This window comes from Molossus molossus, unplaced genomic scaffold (assembly GCF_014108415.1).
Source record: "Molossus molossus isolate mMolMol1 unplaced genomic scaffold, mMolMol1.p scaffold_m16_p_16, whole genome shotgun sequence".
Taxonomy (NCBI): domain Eukaryota; kingdom Metazoa; phylum Chordata; class Mammalia; order Chiroptera; family Molossidae; genus Molossus; species Molossus molossus.
Window position 1 is genome coordinate 26,924,120 of NW_023425351.1, and position 22,142 is coordinate 26,946,261.

A 22,142-nucleotide genomic window follows, 5' to 3' on the forward strand; every position below is an offset into this window, starting at 1 on the left:
TGTAAGTGTAAGGTTATGTATTTAGCTGGGAAGATTCAGTGTATTTGGAGAGTTAAGTTCAGGAAGCAGCACTGATCCAGATGCTGAATGAAGAGACTTCAGTGATCGAAGACCCACCAAGAATGCTTTCATCAGAGCCCGAACATGGCAAGGGCTAATGATTATTTAACTCAAAATAAACTTCCACCAATACACCAGGAATAGTGTGTCCACCTCAGGAGATGCTAACAGGGGCTAATTAATCCTCTGAAGTGTAGCACCTCAAAAGAATTTTGGAAAATAAAAAAGTGAAGGTTAATGACCTTTTATATTACCTTTTTTTTTTTTTTTTTATCTCCTCACCCGAGGATATTTTTCCATTTTTTGTACAGATAGAGTGGGAGGGAGAGAGAGGAAGGGGGAGAGAGAGAGAGAGAAACATCGACGTGAAGGGACACATCGAGTGGCTGCCACCCGCATGACCAACCAGGGCCGGGGACAAACTGCAACCGAAGTACGTGCCCTTAGCGGGAACCGAACCCGGGTCTCTCCGGACCGCAGGCCGATGCTCTAACCGCTGAGCCAAACTGGCCAGGGCTATATTACCCTCTTAATTATAAACCCAACTGCCAAGGAAATCAGACTTACAGGTCTCAAATTCAGGCTGAAAGCATACTCTACAGGAATAAAAATCTGTCAACTTTTCAAACTTTAATGCATTGGTGAACTTAAATAGGAAAAACCTACAATTACCTAACTATACTACAAGCCAGGCTATATACCTGTCCTTTCTAAGTATGAGTCACTGAGTCTGGAGTGGAGCTAACACACAGTGTCCAGCTCTTTTCTTTCTCTTATCCTAATATAAAAACCAGGAGCTCCACTTAAAAACCTGAATTCCAAAGAGGAGGATTTAGGATAGCATGTGGATAGGAACTAAGGGGCTCTGCAGATTAGTACATAGAAGAGAAGTAATATAGAGAATGATCATAATCAACTACTTACCAGAAGGAACGTCAAAGAAAGTGGGAGAAGGTGAACATTCAAAGGGACTATATTATGAAAAAGAAAAACTGGGAAGGGGTACAAATTCCTTTGGGGAGGAAACCCTAGACTAGAGAGCTAAGGGGTGCACCCAACAGAAAAAAAAATGATTGAGAAACACAGTAGCTATGACTCTGCACAAGAACATTAATGTTGCAGGTCTTTACAAATCCTGACACTAGATCCATAATCTTTCAGGTTGCTACTGCTTTAAAGCCACCGAAGGGACTGAAATACAAATATGCACCTGATCAGTACCATCTGCACCTCAGTACTGAAAAAGGCCAAACAAGACACAGAGGCGACTCCTACCCGTCTCTCCAATTGCACAGTGCCTCACCTCCATCAGAATGTCTCCTCCAAAATATAAATGAGCCACACTAATTCTTCATGGAACTTAAGGCCCAGTGCCTGCCTGCCTGCCTGCCTGCCTGTCTATCTATCTATCTATCTATCTATCTATCTATCTATCTATCTATCTAATCTTTGTCTCTTTCAATAGAATCTAAGGAGAGAGAAGAGTGAAAGGGAGACAGAGAGATAGATACAAGGGGGATATGGATAGAAGTGAGGGGGACTACACGCACCTCTGATGGGATAAGAGATAAATTTAGGGGTTTTTAAAGACTGAAGATAAATTTGGGAATATAGACAAAGAATGAAATAGGGCTTCATTTATATTTCAAAGAACATCTAGAACCTAATTTATTATGAATTTCAAAGACTTCCTAAAAGTTTGTGAGTTTCCTTTGTTATTTTTCCTTTATCTGTTTCACTAGCTAAACAATTCCAGAATTAAATGTTTGCTTCAGAGACAATAATTGCACATAAAAACCTAAATTCTGTACTGCAGTGGATCAGGAGGGAAGAAAATCCCAGTAGAAATAGAGTGGTTGGAGGACAGTGGAATGGGCTGCAGGTGAACTGTGAAGAAAAGGAAAGATGACCTTGGCCCAGAGTCTGAGCTTCCTCTGCCAGCCCGACTCTCATGAATCATGTCTAAACTTTTCCATCACCCACAGGCCTGCCTCTGGGAACTCTGCTCCTGTCCTAAGACTGGTGTTGCTTGGCAAGCGGAGGTCAGGAGGGGGAGGGGTCCAGGATGGAAAGGAAGGAAGAGGAAATCACGCTGCAGGCCTCTCTGGGTATCCAGAGCAGAGCTTTCCAGGAAATATAAGGATGTGCTGATGGAAGAGCTTCCCCAGCACCCTTCCCCCACAATCAACTGTCAGTGGTTCCCAACTTTTGGGGTAAGAAGGCTCCTTTTAATATTAATAATGTCCGTGGACCTCCAAAGGACAGTTATCTATACTTAAAATGACATAAAACAGAAAGAAAAGGTTATAATGTACTTAGTAATGCTTATAAAAGAATCTGTATCTTATTATCACTATACCATCTCTACATTTTTGAAACACAGCTGTATAAACCTCACATATTAAGAACTATTCTAGTTAGAAGCATTATTGGTTACAATAGGCTTTATGGAACTGGTCCAGGAATCTAATCACCAAAATGGCATTGTTTTGATGGAAAATATTCTCCATTCCAAACAGTTAACTGACAAATAAATCTCAGGGGAAAAGATGGTTTTTACAGCTGCAGATTCTCTGTGCTTCTTTCTTAAGAAAGTGTGGCAGCAGTTAATCACACAGAGACATCTATCCAGCTAATCAAAGAGACAAAAATAATTTCACCTTCAACAATCTCAGTTCTCTAAATATTCCAAATAAAACTTATTATATGTATTTTTTCTAATCTGACATAAAGGATCTACAAATTGAAGCTGGTCTATCAAAATAAAAAAGCTTTTAAGAAGGTGAGCCTAATTTTAGGGGTGGTAAAGATTATGTCAATTTTAACAGGGCTTGCTCTTTTTTTCTTTCCTTCCCCCCAACCTTATCAGCTATAAGACGACAAATGTAACACTTTGAATCTTAAGAATGAGAGTATGCACATACCTGCCTAATGTGGACAGGCTTAAATAAGGAATCACCACTCTTGAGAAGATATGGCTCCCTAAATGGCCTGGGAATTCTATAATGTCCACCATTTGGCCATAATGGACATGACAAGGCGCCTCTGGACTGAACGCATGGGAAGCAGCACCACGCTGAGTATTCACATTTCTTTCACTTTTCTTCCATAAGATGTCTTACTTCTGGTGGGCCCGGAAGGACTCTATCACAGGTGATCAAGGCTCTAACACTAAAATCAGGATCCAAGTCCATTTTAACAAATACTTTTTGTCTGCTGGGTAAAATCAATGTATTTTTTCCATGTGATCATGTTGAATTGGGCCTTTCTTGTGTTCAAAATGACAGAAATGAGAAACATAATGCAAAAGTATCCTTTCCAACAGCTATGGGTATCTAAAAGTTTAAATATGTGCACTCTAATACATCCATTTTACAGGTACACATCTGCATTTTACACAGTTCGTTTTAGAACACACTCTGTATAGGTTGTGTAGAGCTTAGCACGTTGTGTAAAACATGGCCCTCGGATGCCATCCCTGTCCTTGACTTCTGGTCAACAATGCAAAGAGCACTGGGGTGGTCATAGTTTTGCTCCCAGTGTATTTCCTGAAGTCGGAGAGAACACCTTCACCAAGCCAGGGCTGTTGTTTTCTGGAGGGTACACTGCACTGAAAAGATGGACACATGAAACAACGTCCCTCTCATAGGACAATTCCTCATCTGCTCACATCAGGTACAAAATGAATGTTCTGAGGCAAGCTTGGTATTCAGTTTTCTGGCTGAATACCAAGAAGTCTTTTTTTAGCCTAGACAGCAACTTTCTATTTTCTTTTATCATCTTTTTTTCCTGACAGGAAAAGCTGAGCTGTCTTGAAAGTGTACATTATCCTCTGAAATAGGGATTTGCAAAAAAAAATTCTTTCCAGCAACTAAACCACGGTGCCTCAGTGTATCTTATACTGGGCTTGTACACGTGCTTACCCCATTCACTCATAACAACTCCTTCCAAATGGCAGACAGAAGCAAGAGTAAACAGCTAGGTGACACTGGCTTTGAAGTCAAGTGGAGATCTGGATTTGATTTCTCGAGTTCCACCACCTCCTAAATGTGACTCTAGACAAGTCACTTAAACCTGAGGTTCCTGGGTCTGTAAAGTGGAGTTAATAACTACATCTGCCCTGCAGGGGCGCTGCATGGATGAAATGAGATGACGTAGGTAAACGTGAGCCCTCCATGTGTAAGCTCCACTGTGGTGGCTGGCCCTTCTGCTTTGACCTGGAGTGAATTACCATCGTGTCTGCCAGGATATAGGGAGGGATCTATGTTTGCAGGGCCTGGAGTTTATCTAGTTAGAGGGAGGGGACTCTCTTTGAATATACAAAATAAAGTATAATTCTCATTCTTATTTATAGAGAATGAGAACAGAAACAGAGCAAAACTCTTGAACTCTGAAGAGGATTCTGTTTTCTTCTCTGAGCTCTCTTTAGCTAATCATCTGGAATGCTATGAAGCAGTGCTTCCTGGTCATCAGGCCTTCCCCTTCGAACATGCTGTGGCTCCTGGCGCTCACAGCGGCCAGAGCGAGTCAGAGCCTCATTCGCTTGGGCAATCTGCCCCTGAGAGTACACAATGTTGGTTCACAACTTCTTTCCTTTATTTTTACGTCACTCCTCTGGCTCGTGGAAACGTGAACACACTGAATCTAGAGCGATAGCATTCAGGTCTTCTTGTCTATAAGGAATTCTTCTCACTGCTCAACAACACCCTAGCATCTTTTTCTTTCCATCCTTTGATACTGAGATAACTAGAACAAGACAGTAAAAAAGACAATATTGGGAGATACTCATCAGTCATTAAAGCAGCCCAGTGAGGAATACATATGTATGGAGAGCACATGGGAAACTGGGCAACAGGCAGCTATTTGCTCCACAGCCCTTGACGGCAGTGTCCACAAGATTTAAGATATTTAATAAAATTGCATCAAACCCCCAATCATGAAAATCTCTTCTGTGAATAATACATGTTAAAACTATCTCTAGTGACACCCCAGTAACTATTATAAATCTTTATTTTGGTTTTGAGTGTGTTGCTTTTGGACTTTCTCTGCAGATCAACATTTTCTCTCATAATAAACAAAGGTGGGGTTGAAGACACGACCACCGACCTCAGAGGTAGGTCACGGAACACGGGAAAGATCACGCCCTCAGGATCACCAGCACACTGGGGTTTGAATTCTAGTTTGTCACTAACTAATTTAAGCCTTATTATTGCTTCTGCATATCAGTTTTCCTACCTAAGAACCCGACAATAGCATCAACTCTGAAAGAATCTGGCAATCAAAGGCACTGCAGGGACCAAGCAAGGAACAGAATAAGTTTCCAGAAGGGTTGAGAAGGTAGTTGAAACAGCATGTATGGATATTATATGACATTCTTTTAATATCGCTAAAAATATATATAGTAAGTAGCCCTGGATACAAGGAATCCTGATTCTTAATATCAGACTTTATCTATCTAAACATTACCAAGATGGCACACTTCAATGTATTCTTGGAGGCAGAAAAAAGTTTTCTTCATACCTCCTTTGTTACCCAAGTTTGCCTTGTATTTTTATCATCTACATTTATGTATCTACATCATCTATCTCTACCCATCTATCTATCATAGCACTTACTGACTTGCTATAATTGTTTCCTCTTTTTCTTACATCTAAAATCAGCTTTATGATGTGTTAAATGCAGGCACAGGCAAAGCGGGACAACCACAGGCCTCTCTCTCGTGAGAGTTCTCAACTCAGGGAGCAGAATATCCACATGCTGAGCCCGAGCTGTTGTAACAGGCTTTAATGATTTCTTTATTAAGGAGTCCCTGGATGGTGGGGACAATTTTGCTTCTCTGTGTCTCTGATGACTCGCACAGAGCATCTGACAAATCTGTCCTGAACATCAGTGTGAATTAATGAGAAATCATCATGTTTAAGGATAATTATGGCACTGTCCATGGTCATTTCCAGATTTCACCATTGAAAATTATTTCATGTGGTGCTATTTCAATCTGACACAGTAGCTAATGATGGTCCTTAAATGCCTTCTTTTATCTCCCATATTCTTTTCATATCTTCTTAAAAACACTGTATTTTTGTTGCTTTTGTTACTGCTGTAATTAGCTAGTTATTAATCATAGGAAAGGAGCAAAATGGAGGCCAGATATTGTAAGCATGGTCATCTGGGCAGCTTCACCAGGAAGCTGCAATTTCACACTCCACAGGGAATCACCATTCCATTCCCTGCAGATCACTGGGGAAAGGGACCCCACAAAGGGTAAGATGGGCACATGCACAGTGAAGTCGGGATGAGGCAGGGAAGGTGCTTCCTATCAGTCTAGCCTGGGGAACCATGGACTGGCAGGGGGTGGATCCGCTGCAAGCACAGGAAACCCGGAATGATTCACTGGTTAAACTCCTAGTTAAAATCCCCAAAGAAACTTTATCTCTCTTTTCTCTTGCCCCTTGTACTCTTGTTTCTTGCTTGTTCTGTGACCCACACTCACCCGTCCTCCCTCCACAGCCAGGTGGCCCTAGCAGCCTCCAAGGACCATGTGGACACCACACGCAATGGACTGCAACTGAAAACACAAGCTGACCTAACCAGATCCGGGACTGGACTAGACCCTAATGTGGAGCAAAGACTCTGGGCAGTGGCTCTGATCTTAGCCCTGCTGAAGACAAGAGGGGACTTTTCCATGGCAGGATGAAGGGAGATGGGACTTTGGAGGGAAACTCCCTTAATGTTATATCATCAATAAAATTTTCCATGATGCCTCATCCTTCCGTGGGGGCCTCAAGAAATTCTTGTTCTCACGGTACCCCAAGAAGCCCACTTCCACCAGTAACCGGTAGAAGTAACAGAGGACACCCCTCTGATAACACTTTCACATTTCCTCTAAACTGTTATTTTTGCCCATTATTTATAAAAACTTAGACAGTATCTCTTATGTGCAAGGCATTGAGAAATGATATAAAAATGGTTAAGCTATGGTAATAAGCAGGTTTTTTTTAAAGTTTAAAATATGATTATTATAAGCCAAAATGAGATATATTTTTTATTTAACAATGAAACAAAAGCTGTGCAAGCTATAGGTTAAAGAGTAATTAACGCTTCTGGTTTTGTCCAGAAGAATGACTGGACAGACAGTAGCAGGAGGCAGACCGGAAGAGTATGCTAGGATCAGATAGTAGAGGGCCTTGAAGGCCACGTGAAGACATTCTACTTTATTCCGTAGGCAGGAGACACTAGCTGAAAGTTTTGAGAATAGCAGTTACCTATCCAATACATTTTCAGGAAATTAATGTTGGTAGCAATGGTGATGAATTATAGAAGGTAGAGAAGGAGAGTTAAGGGGAAAAAAGATAAATTAAGACACTAAGAACAAAGATGAGAAAAATAAGGGTGGGGGACATCACAGAATATGGTGAGGAGCTGACTAGCTGGCTGAACATGGGGAAGAGGAAGAAAAGGCCAATGTGCATGAGACTCAGGCTTTTAGCCTAGGTAGGAGTGTGGTAACACAGAGACTGAGCACAGGAAATAGGACTAATCACTTTATTTATTTATTATTATCATTATTATTATTATTTTTATCCTCACCTGAGGATGTTTTTGCATTTATCTTCAGATAGAGTGGGAGGGAGAGAGGGAGGAAGAGAGAGAGAGAAACATCAAGGTGAGAGAGACACATTGACTGGTTGCCACCCACATGCCCCCAATTGGGGCTGAGGCCAAACTGCAACTGAGATATGTGCCCTTAGCAGGAGCCGAACCTGGGTCTCTCGATCCGAGGGCCGACGCTCTAACCACTGAGCCAAACCGGCCAGGGCGAGACTAACCACTTTTTATGGAGGGAGAGGAGAGAATGAGTTCAGTTTGAGATCGGGGCATCCTGTGAAGATGTCTTACAGGTAGCTGAAAAAAATGATGGGACGTACACTCTAAACCACAAACTCTGGGGAGTGGGGAATGGTAAAGGCCCTTACTGAGGACCTGTGCCATAAAAGATGTGGAAACATCAAGGGCAGAGACTTACAGTCGACAGTAATTAGCACAGATGTGTCAGCTGAAGGTTGAAAAGAGCTAAAACTGATTAAGGAAGGAAGTCAGGTGGGGACAGAAAGAATGCCAAGGGTAGATGAGGAGGGAAGGCAGTGAATGAGTATGAAAACAGTGCAGACCAACAGCAGAAGTGTTTTGAGGATGCATGGTCAACAAAGAGCTCAGAGCTACTAGAGAAGGTAAGCAGGTTAAGGAAGAGGAAGGGCCTGCCAGATATGGTCAACAAGAAGTCACTGCTGGTATTCCAGGGAACAAGGTCAGCAATGAGAAAGCAGCCAGGCCAGATTTCAGTGATTAAACAACAAATGGAAAGAGGAAAAATGGAACAGTGTGGTGAGAAGGAAACCATCATCGGAAGGCTCTAGAATCTCACCTCCTCTTTGGTCCCAGGCCACATTCTGAAATCTCCCTTTGCATTCTTCTGTTAGCTAGTAAGGCTAATCAGATCCATTGAAAGCCAACTAGGCAAGGATTCTCTAGAAGAAACTTCTCTGATAGCTCTTTCTATCAGCATTTTTGCTATGTATGTACAACGTATACAAAATATGCATATTAATATATAAAGTGCATGCATGCACTACTGTTAGTGTGTGTACTGAATATTCTTGGAGCTCCGTGTTATAGGCCCTGGCTTATTTTTTCATTTCCTGATGAAATGCCAGCGAGCACTTTCCATGAACCCCAGGCGAGAACACTTTCCTGAGCAGACCAGCCTTACTCTGGAGGTACATTCCACAGCACAATACACTCATCCATGGCCTGTCTTTCCTGCCACTAACTCCAGGCCCCATGATGGCCACTGCATGTCATCCATGAGCTGCTGTATCCCAGAACTCAGCAAAAAGAAGGCATTCACCAAGTAGTTTCTAACCAATGAAATGACTCATTAGTACCAACCCTTAACCGAGTCTCACAATTGAGAGCCAGGAGGGTAATTTTCACCTTTCTGGGCTATCTTATTACTACAATAATGATGATGAAAAGCACCACAGGCCTTATGACATTTCGTTTGTCCCCTGGTGAACAGAAAAGGAGGAGGTATATGAAGTCCACTTAGGAGACAAAATACTTGAAGATTCTGAAATAAGAAAATGAAGTATTTTAAGCCATAGTAAATTTGCAGTCTGTTCATCAAAATATTTTAAAATCTGCCCTGGCTGGTTTGGCTCAGTGGTTAGAGCATCGGCCCGCGGACCAATGAGTCGCAGGTTCCATTCCAGTCAAGGAAACATACCTCAGTTGTGGTTCAGTCCCTGGCCCGGGTAGGAGTCATGCAGGAGCAACCAATCCATGTGTCCCTCTTACACTAACTTCTCTCTCTCTTTCTTTCCTTCCTTCCCTCCCTTCCACTCTATCTGAAGATGAAAAGAAAAATATCCTTGGGTGAGGAGTAAAAAAAATTTTTTAATTTGTTTTTGAAGCCCTGGCCAGTTGCTCAGTGGTTAGAGTATTGGCCCATGGACCAGAGAGTCCTGGGTTCGGTTCCCACTAAGGGCACGTACGTCAGTTGCAGTTTGTGCCCAGCCCCGGATGCGGTCATGTGGGTGGCAACCACTCGATGTGTCCCTCTCCCATTGATGTTTCTTTCTCTCCCTCTCTTCCTTCCTTTCTCCCTCCCACTCTATCTGAAAAATGCAAAAATGTCCCTGGTTGAGGATTTTTTAAAAATCCGTTTTTGAAAAGTAAAATTATAGCCTTTTCATAGTATAATGATTCCTCAAAAACTAGAAAATAGAACCAGCACATGATCCAGTAATACCATTTCCAGGTCAGGGAACTGAGTGCAGAAGACAACAGATCAATGTGTGTCTCTCTCTAATCATGTCCTCAGGTGAGGATTAAAAATAGTAATAATAGATTCTGAGCCAAACCGGTGCCCCGAGTGCTGGAAGCTCTGCAGGTGGCCGGGCTCGAACCCCAGGGCAGCTGGCTCCCTCCTATCTCTCTTCCCTGCCCTGGGGTTAGCATGAAAGCCTTCAGTCTAATGAGGTCCATTAGGAAAACAGCCTTTCAGACCACAGCCCAGAGCAAAACTCCAGTGGACGACCCAATGAGCCTGCTGTACATGAATGCCTGCCATTCCAAGCTCAAGGAGCTGGTGCCCAGCATCCCCCAGAACAAGTTGAGCAAGATGGAAATCCTGTAGCACATCAACTACATCTTGGACCTACAGATGCCCTGGACCCACATCCCACTATTGTCAGACTGCACCACCGGGCAGAGCCAGGTGTCCAGGATGCCGCCGATCGCCCTAAACACGGACATCAGCATCTTGTCCTTGCAGGCTTCTGAGTTCGCTTCTGAATTCATGTCAAATGACAGTAAAGCGCTCTGTGGTTGAGTAAATGGTGTTCATGGCTTTTTTTTTCTTTGCACAAGTCCACAGGAACTTATTTTTCAACCATTTCACAAGGAGGACAACAAGTTGAAGGACCTTTTTAAAATATGGATGCTAACCTAAGAAGGATCAGATCATCTTCCCCAGGGTGTTTCTGACCTTGACTGTGCTATTAGTTATTTAAGACTTTTAATGCCCTTTCTATAGTTGGGAGGTTTTCTTTACATACTATTCCCATATGGGGAGCGAAAACATTAAAATCACAAGGAATTGCCCAATTTAAGCAGACTTTGCCTTTTTTACAAAGGTGGAGTGTGAATACCAGAAGGATCCAGTATTCAGCTACTTAAATGACATCTTTTGGTCAGAAATTACCTTTTGATGATAACCTATTAAATGCCGCCCCCCGCCCCCCCCCCCGAGAAGAGAGAAAGAGAAACCTTGTGAACTCTTTCATTAGAGTTTCCTTGTATAGTGGCAGAGATGAATATTTCTGAATGAAACAAAAATTGCCATGAGTTTTGTCCCCTTTAGTTCTCCTTAGAGCAAGGTTCTTGAAAATGTCACTCAGGTAACAGGGATGAGCAGGAGCCGGCCACGGGCCCACAAGAGAGTGGGAGTGGTACAGGTGGTCATACCAAGCACTGCATTGCTGGTTCTGCCTCTGACTACAATGTTGATAGTTCCTGTTTATTTATTTCTGTATTATAAAGAATCAACATTGTAAGAACATTAAGGCTTAAAATTTAACAGAGAAAATATCTGAAAACTACTTGTTTCCTTATCAATACTGAGTCCTTAGAAAGAAAATCTAGATTTATTTGGATCCAAGTGTAGATGTGAGAGAGAATATGAGTAATAACTACTGTTCAGTCAGTCTTTCTCTGTGCCAAGTACTAGATTAACCTTTTATAAACAGTGATGCACATACCCTTCACAAGAACTTTACACAGTGAGTAGGTAGCATTAGCCTTTTATTACAGATTAGGAAGTAAAGGCCCAGAGACGTTAAAAAACGTGCACAGGGTCATACAGTAAGTGAAGAGAGAGACTGACTTCACCTGATTTTAAATAAGGCTATGGACTGATTATTTTAAACATATCCTGCCACCCGGGTTTGGGGCTTGCACTGGTGTTATTACACAGTCTACTGTGTTGGCCCACTTTTACATCTGGCTGGCTGACTCTGGCCATTTAATTATCTTCAGCACCTTTAGAACATAGGATAAAAAAAAGTTGACAACTGAAATTCAAAGTATAGGGATCATTGTTTTTAAAAAAGTTAGAATATATATGTCATTATCGATCTCCCATTCATTCTCCAAATAATCAAGAGTGTGTACTAACATAAATATTTGACTGGCAATCCCAAACACTGTCTTCCGTGTGACAGCATTTATGAAGGTATGCCCTAGAGATGTGTCTGGTCACCCACATTTTTCAGTGAGATGGGTGACTCTGCCACCAAACTAGGATTTCGTTCCACGGATGGATCATAAGCAATACCTGACAGCATCACCCCGAAAGCCTGATTCACAGACACCCAACCCCCAGAAAAAGTCTGACATCAGAGCCCTTTAGCTTATTTTGCTTGGTGACAGTTATTAGTTCACCCATAGGCTTCGGCTTTGATTAACTAAATTTCCACATGTATTCAATGTGGGAAATTTGATGCACCCACAACTACAGTACAACCTGCCTACCACATGTGCAATACTGGGAAATGCTTAAAAACCAGCTCTTTGGGGAAAAAATAACCATAATAATGTCTATTATAAATTTTACTAGTATAAAGGATGTGTGGTATATAATTTACAAATGATAATAAAATATACAACACTCTTCATTGTAAATTCCACATAGCCAATTGATTCTCACAGAATGCTTCTGCTGATTTCTACCTAACTCTTGTATTGTAGCCAACCTATGATCACAACGAACAAGAGTATAGTTCGAACTTGGCCTTTTCATATAATTAATGAATATGACAAAAGTGAAATAATAAAAATAAATGGTAAGCATGTTGTATGTAGAAATTCAGCTGTTTCTTAATTTGTGAATGACTTTTTTACTATATTGGATATAGTTTTGTTTGTGCACGTAATGGCTACTTAATGTTAGAATGTTAATTATTAACATTTCTCCACTACTTTATTAAGACTAGAATGACAGCCAGCAAACAATAAATCAAACCCTGATTTGTAGAGTTTACTGATCTTAGATTTCCACAGTATAAATACTGTCACCGTGGCTGATTTTAGTGTAACAGTGCTGAATGCAGACTTCAGAAAAGGTGTGTAGTAGCCACCACTACATAGTATTGCTATCACATAAACAGATAAAAGACACAAAGAACCTCTGGAGCATAGATAAAAGTGAAATGCAGTAGAATGAGTTTTAGTTTTCCTTACATTTGTTTTCAAATATAATTTAATTGTAAGTCTATATAATTTTCAATAATGGCTCTTTATCAATCGGCTTATACAATCCTTGAAATGTAATAATTGGGTCTCACTGGTTAATACAAGTTGACTCCACCAAACCATTGTCCCTCACCCTCTCTTAAAAAACTTCTTTATTTTCTGATGCTATATTAGGGGAAATTCAAATGCATGCAGTAATCTATAATCCCAGTGTTCTCACATTGGCGCTACCGTCAAAGCTGTATCATTACAACAATCACAATGAGAACCCAGAATGACTTTTTAGGTTGTTTAGTCCAACAAGGAATTTCCCCCAAACCTTGCTTGTACCAACACAAATTTGGGAGTATATATTTTCATTCTTATTGCTCTTCACTCATAAAACTTCTGTTAGAAAAATATGAAAGGTTGAAACCAATTTTGTATTAACTGATCCATACCTCCTATATTCAAATATACTGCACTGAAGTGACTTTAAATAAAGTGGCAAATGTTTTCCAAATAATAAAATTCATTTCAAATTTTATATTAGAAAAAAACAAAAACAATGAAAGGTATACCTATGTTGGAGTAACAGAAGAGATATTACTTTAAACAGGGCAGTAGAAATGCATTAATTTTTTAAACTCCCCTAAATGTTTCAGTAACTTTACACCTAAATTTTATTTTTAAATTTTTCTAAATTTACAGTTGACAAAACACATTGTATTAGTCTCTATACCTAGAGACTGATAACCCCAGTAAGCCTAGTAACCTTCTTTCATACACATAGTTATTACATTATTGACTATATTCTCTATGCTGTGCATTACATCCCCTTGGCTTAGAACTGGCAGTTCGTACTTCTTAATCCTCTTCACCTCTTTTTTAAATTGATTTTTTTTTTCTTTTAGAGAGCGAGAGGAAAGTGAAGAAGAGAAAGGAGAGGGAAAAGGGGGAGGAAGAGAGAGAGCGAGTGAGACTGATTTGTTTTACGCATTCATTGGTTGATTTTTGTATATGCTCTGACTGCCTGATCGGGGGTGGAACCTGCAACCTTGGTGTATGGGGATGATGCTTTAACCCACTGAGCTACCTGGCCAGGGCAATCCTTTTACCTTTTTCGCTCATCCGCTCAATCCTCTCCCCTCTGGTAACCATCAGTTTATTCTCTGTATCTATGAGTTTGTTTCTGTTTTGTCCTTTTCTTCTTTTTTTTAAATTAATTTGAGAAAGAGAAACATTGATTTGTTGCTCCACACATTCATGCATTCATTGGTTGACTGTTGTATGTGCCCTGACTGGGGATCAAACCAGCAACCTTGGCATATTGGGATGATGCTCTAACCAGCTGAGATACCCAGCCAGGGCTCCGTTTTTTTTTTTTAGATTCCACATATAAGTGAAATCATATGTTATTTGTTTTTCTCTTACTTAATTTAGCATAAAACACTCTAGTTGCATCCATGTTGTTAGAAATAGCAAGATTTCACTGTATTTTATTGCTGAGAAATATTCTAGTGTGTGTCTGTAAACTCTCTTAATCCATACAACTATCTATGGACACCTAAGTTGTTTTCATTATCTTGGCTACTATAAAAAAAATAATGCTGTAATGAACATAGGGTTGCATATACATTTTCAATTTCTTTAGGTAAATACCCAGAAGTGGGATTGCTGGGCCATATGGAAATTCTAGTTTTAATTTTTTGAGGAGTATCCACGCACTTTCCATAGTGACTGCATGAATATACACTCCCACCAACAGTGCACAAGTGTCCCCTTTTCTCCACACACTCCCCAAATTCTTATTGTTGTCTTTTTGATAATAGCCATTCTGACAGGTAAGGTGATATTTGTGGTTTTGATGTGCATTTCCCTGATGATTAGTTATGTGTGAGCATCTTTTCACGTATCTGCAGACCATCTGTATGTCTTCTTTGGATAAGTGTCTATTCAGGTGCTCTAATAATTTTTTAATTGGACTGTATAAGTCAATTTCATTTTTAAGAGCATAGGAATCACTGTGTATTTGCCAAAGAAATTTTTATTAAAGTTTCCTGAATGAAGTGTGAAATTGGACAAAGTAATACAAAATAGATCATTTGTATTTTTTTTTTTTTCATCCTCACCTGAGGACATTTTTCCATTTTTTTTTTTTTTTTTTGTACAGATAGAGTGGGAGAGAGAGGAAGAGAGAGAGAGAGAGAGAAACATCGATGTGAAAGGGACACATCGAGTGGCTGCCACCCGCACGACCAACCAGGGCCGGGGACAAACTGCAACCGAAGTACGTGCCCTTTGCGGGAACCGAACCCGGGTCTCTCCGGACCGCAGGCCGACGCTCTAACCGCTGAGCCAAACTGGCCAGGGCAATGTTTTTTTGTTTTTTTTTTTATCCTCACCTGAGGACATTTTTCCATTTTTTTGTTCAGATAGAGCAGGCAGGAGGGAGAGAGAGGAAGAGAGAGAGAAAGAAACATTGTTGTGAAGGGACACATCGAGTGGCTGCCACCCGCACGACCAACCAGGGCCGAGGACAAACTGCAACCGAGGTACATGCCCTTAGCGGGAACCGAACCCGGGTCTCTCCGGACTGCAGGCCGATGCTCTAACCGCTGAGCCAAACCGGCCAGGGCAGATCATTTGTATTTTTTATACTACTTATTATTCTGTGAAATAGAAACAATATTAAACCCCGATGAGGAAAAGGTTGTTTAGTGTTTATGACTGCTGTTTGTAAGGTACAGAAGCCTGGAGTTTCAAACGTTCATCAGCATCATACCAGACAGATTGACACATCACACTTCAGCATCAAAAAGCTGGTGAAAGAGTTCAAGCACAGACTCTGTGCACTTGCTCTGCTCCTACAAGGCCCATCCAACGTGACTGCTCTCCAGGGGCTCTGGCGACCACCGTCTCATACAGTGTTCTGTACAACAGAACACTTCTTTACTTAAAGAGCTGGTAATTCCCCTCTAAGTTCCCATCCTTTGAGCCATTTAACAATATCCTTTCTTTAATTTATTAAGCATATGGAAACTCAAGGAGCAGCTGATGACAGAGTAGACTTGAGTGAAGAAGCTTGTTATGCCTGACTGACCTGCCTGAGCTGTGGACACTGGAAGATCCCCTAGGGAGAAGCCCGGCATTCCCGGCCCAGTAGTGTAGCACATCATGCAATCCAGTTTAACTTCTCCGGGACAACTATGATTTTTTCAGGCTGACACCTGTGACTAAAATACAAATTAAGTTTGGGCAATGTTGTAAAGGGATGGTTGGATTTTACTTATACTGAGTAAAGGGATCAGTTGGGGGTGGGCACACAGAGGGAGACAGAGGGGCTTGGGTCACACTCATGTGCTGCTCTGAACCCTCATGGCTGTCAGCTGCAGAGAGGAGCCACGCTGGCCACAGAGCTGAGCTGGGTGGCATGCACAGGTACACAGCATGCTCGGGCACCAGACAAACCTTACTGCTTCAGATGACCCTGGAGGGGAGGGCATTCACAACCACTCTCCCCACTTTCCGTCTGAAGAAAGTGCTCACTATCTACAGATCTTAATATAAATGAAGGAAAAAAGTCACCTTTCTGCTTAATGTGAGAAAGATTGTACTGAATACCTACTAACCACTTACTGCCACAGGCACTTGCTGAATGTGTTAATTTAGCTCATAAATTTTTCAAGAACTACACAACCTGATTATTGTGATTGCTAAATTCTATATGAGGAAACCAAGTCTCAGAGAGAGAAAAGAACTTGCCCTGGTTCAAACAACTTATAAGGGGCAGAACCAGGATTCAAAGCTAGCTTCTGTCTGATTTGCTTCTAAAGTTCTGCTCTTCTGAAAAAGACAATTCATTAAATAAGCAATATTCTGAAAGTACTAGTTGAAAACTGAAAAGTATATTTGTTCTTTTCACTTGGTTTTTATCTCCTGTTTCCCTTTTCAAAGCACATTACTTTTCAAATTAACAGGAGCATTATTAGAAGAATAAAACGTGACAGGGTGTTTATTGTTGCTGCTTCTTGGGTGGCTGTGGTGTGCAGCCCATGATTAAACCACAGTGAAAGTATGGCAGAAGCCCAGCATGACACATCCGAACGTGTCTGATGGTTTGAAGGGGGAATTACCAAGGTTTTGCAAAACTTGAAAACCTTGTGCAAGACCCAGATGGTAAAAGACATACATATAACTGTTTTAAAGTGTAGAGTAGTGCCTAACATGCAATGTTCACAAAATCGAATCTTTCAAAATATAGAAAACCGAAACAGAAAACTTGTGATTTTTCTGCTGCAATGATATCAGCAACTAGAAATACAGCAGCTGCAAAACACTGTAAAACTTTAATCAATTATTTCTCCTAAGAGCTTTATTTAGGAATATTTTATCCATTTGCTGATACTAAAAAAACGACGATACAAACTTAAGACTAACTGAGTTTTTGGTAACTAGAGAATGTCAAGGGGAAAAGGAGAAGGAGAGAGATGAAGGGAGACCAAGAAAGGCACTGAGTGGAGACTCCTTGAATGGGGAATGTCATGATATAAACTTGTGAGCAAAGCCAGGAAATAAAGACTGATTTTTAGGGTGGGCTGGTATTAGAAACTGTGTTGTGTATGCTATGTGTATATTCCTCAGAAATTCTTAGAAGACGGAACTACATTTGTAAAAACTGTCTTATATAAAATGTAGCTTAACTGTACATGTATGAAAGTGGAGAAGGCTATGATGGTAACATGTGAGTAGATTCTAAGATTTTCTAATAGATAGGATCAGGCAGTTTTAAACTCATACGCCTATACAGACAAAGACATTACTGTTCTAAAATCTGCCTCTTTTGACTATTACCTAAAAGGTAGATATACTCTAAGAGGATGCATTCACAAACAGATTACGAGAGATAATCATCTCCCTAGCCCTGAAGGGAGGCAGTGTGTGAATACTTCAAGAATATATACTGGCCCCAAGCACTGAGGTACTGTTCATACTTGCCTAATACAGCTTTTTTTTTTGGCACCACCAAGTCCAATGTGTTTTTTCAAATATTATTTTCTTAATGTTTTTCTGTAGGCAAAAATATCAAAGAAGAGAGGCAGAAAATGATCTCAGAAAAAAAGAGAAAACCTCAGGAAGAAAGCTGTCATGTTCCGTGTTTCAACTTCACAAAAGAATTCTGCGTAGAGGCGTGAGCCTTTCAAATCTCCTGTCATTCAGAATATGAAATTCTAATCTAGTGGCGCAGCCGGTCGAGGCTCAGACTTCATCAAATATGCTGACGAGCTGCAACAGGAGGAGGTTCACTTCCCTACTTCTGGTTTCCATCTTCAGCCGGCTCCTCTCTTGCAGATTATGACAGTCACTTGCCATGCAAGCTATGAAATTCCAGGATGGGCAGAAGCCGTGGGCACCTTACTGAGTTTCACCAGATGAAAAGTGACAACGCCCCACATACCTCGGGGAATCGATGAATTTTATATAAAGCCTGTTTATAAACCACTGCTAGCAATCTTGTATTCATCCTGCTCTGTGACATCATTTCCTCATCAATAATTTAAGCCTAAGAAATGGATTAAAGGGACTCTGAAGGGACTTCTTACACATGAAAAAACAGAAACCAACTAAACTCTCCAAAATATCAATTTGGTCCTCTTACCTTGTTCTTTGATCTGACGAATTTGCTTCACAGTTTCTTTTAAGATTGCACATTTGTCAGGTTTGAAGTTAAAGTTGTCTATATCGTTAAAATTCGCAAATATCAGCTCTGCAAGTTCTTCGATGTATTTATTTTCCTGTTCACGATTGCGTTTCTCAGTGCTCCTCTTGGGGCTGAAAAAAAGAAACAGGTTTTTATTATGAATTTGAAAAAAAGCTATTATGAAAGAGATAAGCATGTTAAACGAGTTCTAATACAAAGACAGCCAAAAGAAGTTACTTATGTAAACACAGGTGTATTTGGGGGGAAAAAAACCTGAATTTGCTCTTGATGTTGCACTTTTTTTTTTTTTTAGAAAAATTAAACTTCCCTAGTTTATAATTATACATTTACATGTGTGATCTTTTGTCCAATGTGCTTACTGTTTCCACTGTTAAGGATCAGGACAGTCTGGTCACCCCAGTGCTTGATACAATGCTTGGATATGAAATTTATTGTTGAATAAATAAAAGAATGTTTTAGAAAAGTTAAGGGAAGTTACACTTATAAAAAATGTAAGGTTGATTTAATATTAGTAAAAGAGAAAGGGAAGCTAAACTAGTTAAAATAGGAATAAATAAACTTCAATGACTTGTTGGTAAAGCATAAAAAAAAAAAAAACAGCAGAAAAAAATCTGTATAATTTCAGAGACTTCTTTAGAATATTAGTAATCAAAACAAACCCTTTTTAGATCATGCAAAAACCACAGTACTGCTAGAAACAAAAGTGAAACTGATCCAGGATATTTGTTAACTGTCCAAGCTGAATGACAAGCAAAATATAAACAAATGGTCCAAGTTCAACTACAGTTTTTAAAAGTTAATGGAAGGGAGAGAAAAAAATTTGGCAAGATCTTCTCATTTGAATTTGATAAACAGCAAACTCAAGAGTTCCCTTAGATAATAACAGTGGGCTTTTTTTCCTCAAGTACAGTAGAGGGCCCACTAAAAGGTATTCCAACAACACAATACATAAGCAAAGCAGTTGTTTAATGTAGCAGCTTTCTGCATTTTTAACAAATTGGTATTATCTGTGTATAACAGCAATTCATAAAATCTTGTAATTTGTAATAAACTTCCATATATTAGCCTCTAAATTATAAGCTTTATTTTCACCAACTAAGAAACCTAGGGTAGAATACAATTTCTCCATTTTATAGTGGTTACATGATTTGTCCCAGATCACCCATGAGTTTCTGGTAGAGCAAGGACCAGAATGTGGTTTTCCTAAGTCTCTTGGTTATTCCTAGCTTCTAGTTGATTAAGTAAAGGGAACGGGAGGCAGTGGCTAGACTTCGTGGAGGAGCCACGTTCCCCTTCTGGACCCCTCTCCCATCTCTGCCTCCCTCCATCACTCCCTTCCCCCACACCCCCAAGATAATAAATACATGAGAAACAGGTGAGGGGAAGCTGTGTTACAAAGATGGGAGCGCACCAGCACAGCACTGGGTGAGAGTATGCCCCTTCACTGGAACACTCTCTAGTTTACCACACTGTCTCCTGGAGGAGGGCTCGGAGCACTGCAGGTGGTTTGACAGAAGCTGTGGTTAGCCAGGAAGTACTAGGGAGTCTAGAGGCTACACACAGGAGCTGGGATGTGGACAGTGGTGAACTAACAGGCTTATTTTGCTTGGCACCTACAAGGAGAAATGGAAATATAAAACACTGGCCCTTAGCTCTTTCTCCTTCTCTTCATCTCCTAATGACTATCTCTAGTCCTCTTCCCTACCATTCCCCATCTCCTCGTTTTACTGGCCATTTAATAGAAGTTGTTTTTATTTAAATTTTAGTCATTTAAATTTAAATCTTCAAAAGAGAGAAGTTTCTTTTCTACTTTTGTTTCCCATTTGTCTTGTTCTCATCCCCCAGTATTGGCAACAACTCTTACGTGCATTTTTAATTATCCTAAAACAACACCAACATAGATTTTAATTTTCTTCACTTTTTACATAAATGGTAGTACTTCATTAACATTTTCTAAACTCTGCATTTCCTCTGTAACAATATTCTCAAGAGATTTGTTTTTTCATATCAATCTATTAACAGTGTCCACATTCCTTTTCACAATAACCCGTACTGTGTTCCAGGTTATAGATGTTTAAATAGTTTAAGTAGCTGCCTACAAGCATTTAGGTTTTTCCTAATGTTTTGTGATTGTGAACAATGCTATTATAAGGAACCTCAAACACACATCATTTTGCACATGTAAAAGTATACTGTTGGGAAATTCCTAGGCGAGGAAACTGCTAGTTCAAAGGGGACACGCGTGCACAGCTCCAAAGGCACTGCCCCTCCCGCTGCACAGAGGCGAGAGCAACCACACTTCCACCCACATGACACCGAATCTGCTCTGCTCACTGAAGAGCCACAATCTTTGTCACCAACTCAAAAGCAAGTGGATTTAACATTTCATGTCTTGCTCATTAAAAACAAATAAATAAATAAGAACAACAAAACCCAGTATAAAATTAACAGCAGATCTTTTTAGTATGGGATCTTTTGTCTTTATAACATTCTATGATCAAACAGAAAAGAAAATGTGAAAAACCAAGATTATGAAATAAATAGGTTTTAAGAGTCAGGTACACAGGGGATATCAGAAGAATGAAGCTTTCCTCTTCTTAGAAAGAATAATAAGATCAGTAACTGATTAGCATCTCTAAAACATCAGCTAAATAATACATATTCAATTAACTGTTAAGGAGAAAAATCAATCACAGTACTCATATCAGGTATAAAATCGGTTCTAGGATATCAAAGAAGCCTGCAGGCAGCTTTCATGAGCAATACTCTAACCTGGGTCCAAGCTGGTCAGGACATTCCTTGCGCTTTCTCGTCTCTGCCCTGGATGGGTCAGAGGTATTTTCTCCCATTCCACTCATCTTGAACACATATCAGCAACTAAAACAGAAAACAAGGGGGGGAAAGTGAAAAGAACTGATGATCAAGTGTCTGATCAATTTACCAAAAGGGAAAAAACTTCGACTTCAATCAGAAATTTGACAAGAGTTTTGACTGTTCTGCATGTATAACTTCTAACAAAAAGGCTGTATTTTTCTTTTTACCTTGTTAAAAGGTTAAGAAAATACAATACCATTTAAATAAACAAACAAGCCTACCTCACTGGGCATATACTCTTCAACCAGGAGTTGTATTTCATCAGCACCGTGAACCACACAGTCTGCTAGCCCTGGGTTTCTGCAGTCAGCCTCCAGTTTCAGGAGTGATCTTGCACCATGTGGAAACTACAGGTGTTGTAAGGGGCTCCTCCCAGTCTCTGTTTTGGGTTGGCCAATGTGAAGTCTGTGCTGCAATAGCTCACCCATGACAGACAGCCCAGGAAGAGGCAGTACCACGCCACCAAGTTAAATGTTTCCAAATCCAACCAGGGAGTATGACATCCCTCTCCTAGTCCTGCACAAGGCCTCCCCCAAGCATGGCCCTCCAACAGGCGGTTCCTTCCTGCCTGCCCCTCCCTCTGTGCTCTGTCTCCAGGGCAGCTCACGTACCTAAGCACAACCCCCAGCCACAGTTTCACTCTCACACTATTGCCCAAGGTCTTCAGATGTACTAAAAAAAAATCAGCTAACATTAT

At 40.5% G+C, this 22,142-nt stretch overlaps 1 protein-coding gene and 1 pseudogene across 19 annotated transcripts in view; one reads left to right on the top strand and one right to left on the bottom strand.

Annotated features, from left to right (window-relative positions):
- The window catches only part of NCOA2 (nuclear receptor coactivator 2), a 300,567-nt gene that overhangs the window by 76,940 nt on the left and 201,485 nt on the right, over positions 1-22,142 (bottom strand). For 18 of the 19 annotated variants that reach the window (XM_036264342.1, XM_036264325.1, XM_036264339.1 and 15 more), the window contains 2 exons: positions 21,344-21,448; positions 18,509-18,681 (listed from right to left, as the gene is read on the bottom strand). In XM_036264342.1, coding sequence (XP_036120235.1) covers positions 18,509-18,681; positions 21,344-21,429 — 259 coding nt within the window. In that variant the 5' untranslated portion in view covers positions 21,430-21,448. Of the gene's footprint in view, positions 1-18,508; positions 18,682-21,343; positions 21,449-21,666; positions 22,090-22,142 lie in introns of those variants that run through there. The other variant, XM_036264343.1, reaches the window with a different exon arrangement.
- Positions 10,076-10,450, top strand: LOC118631754 (annotated as a pseudogene).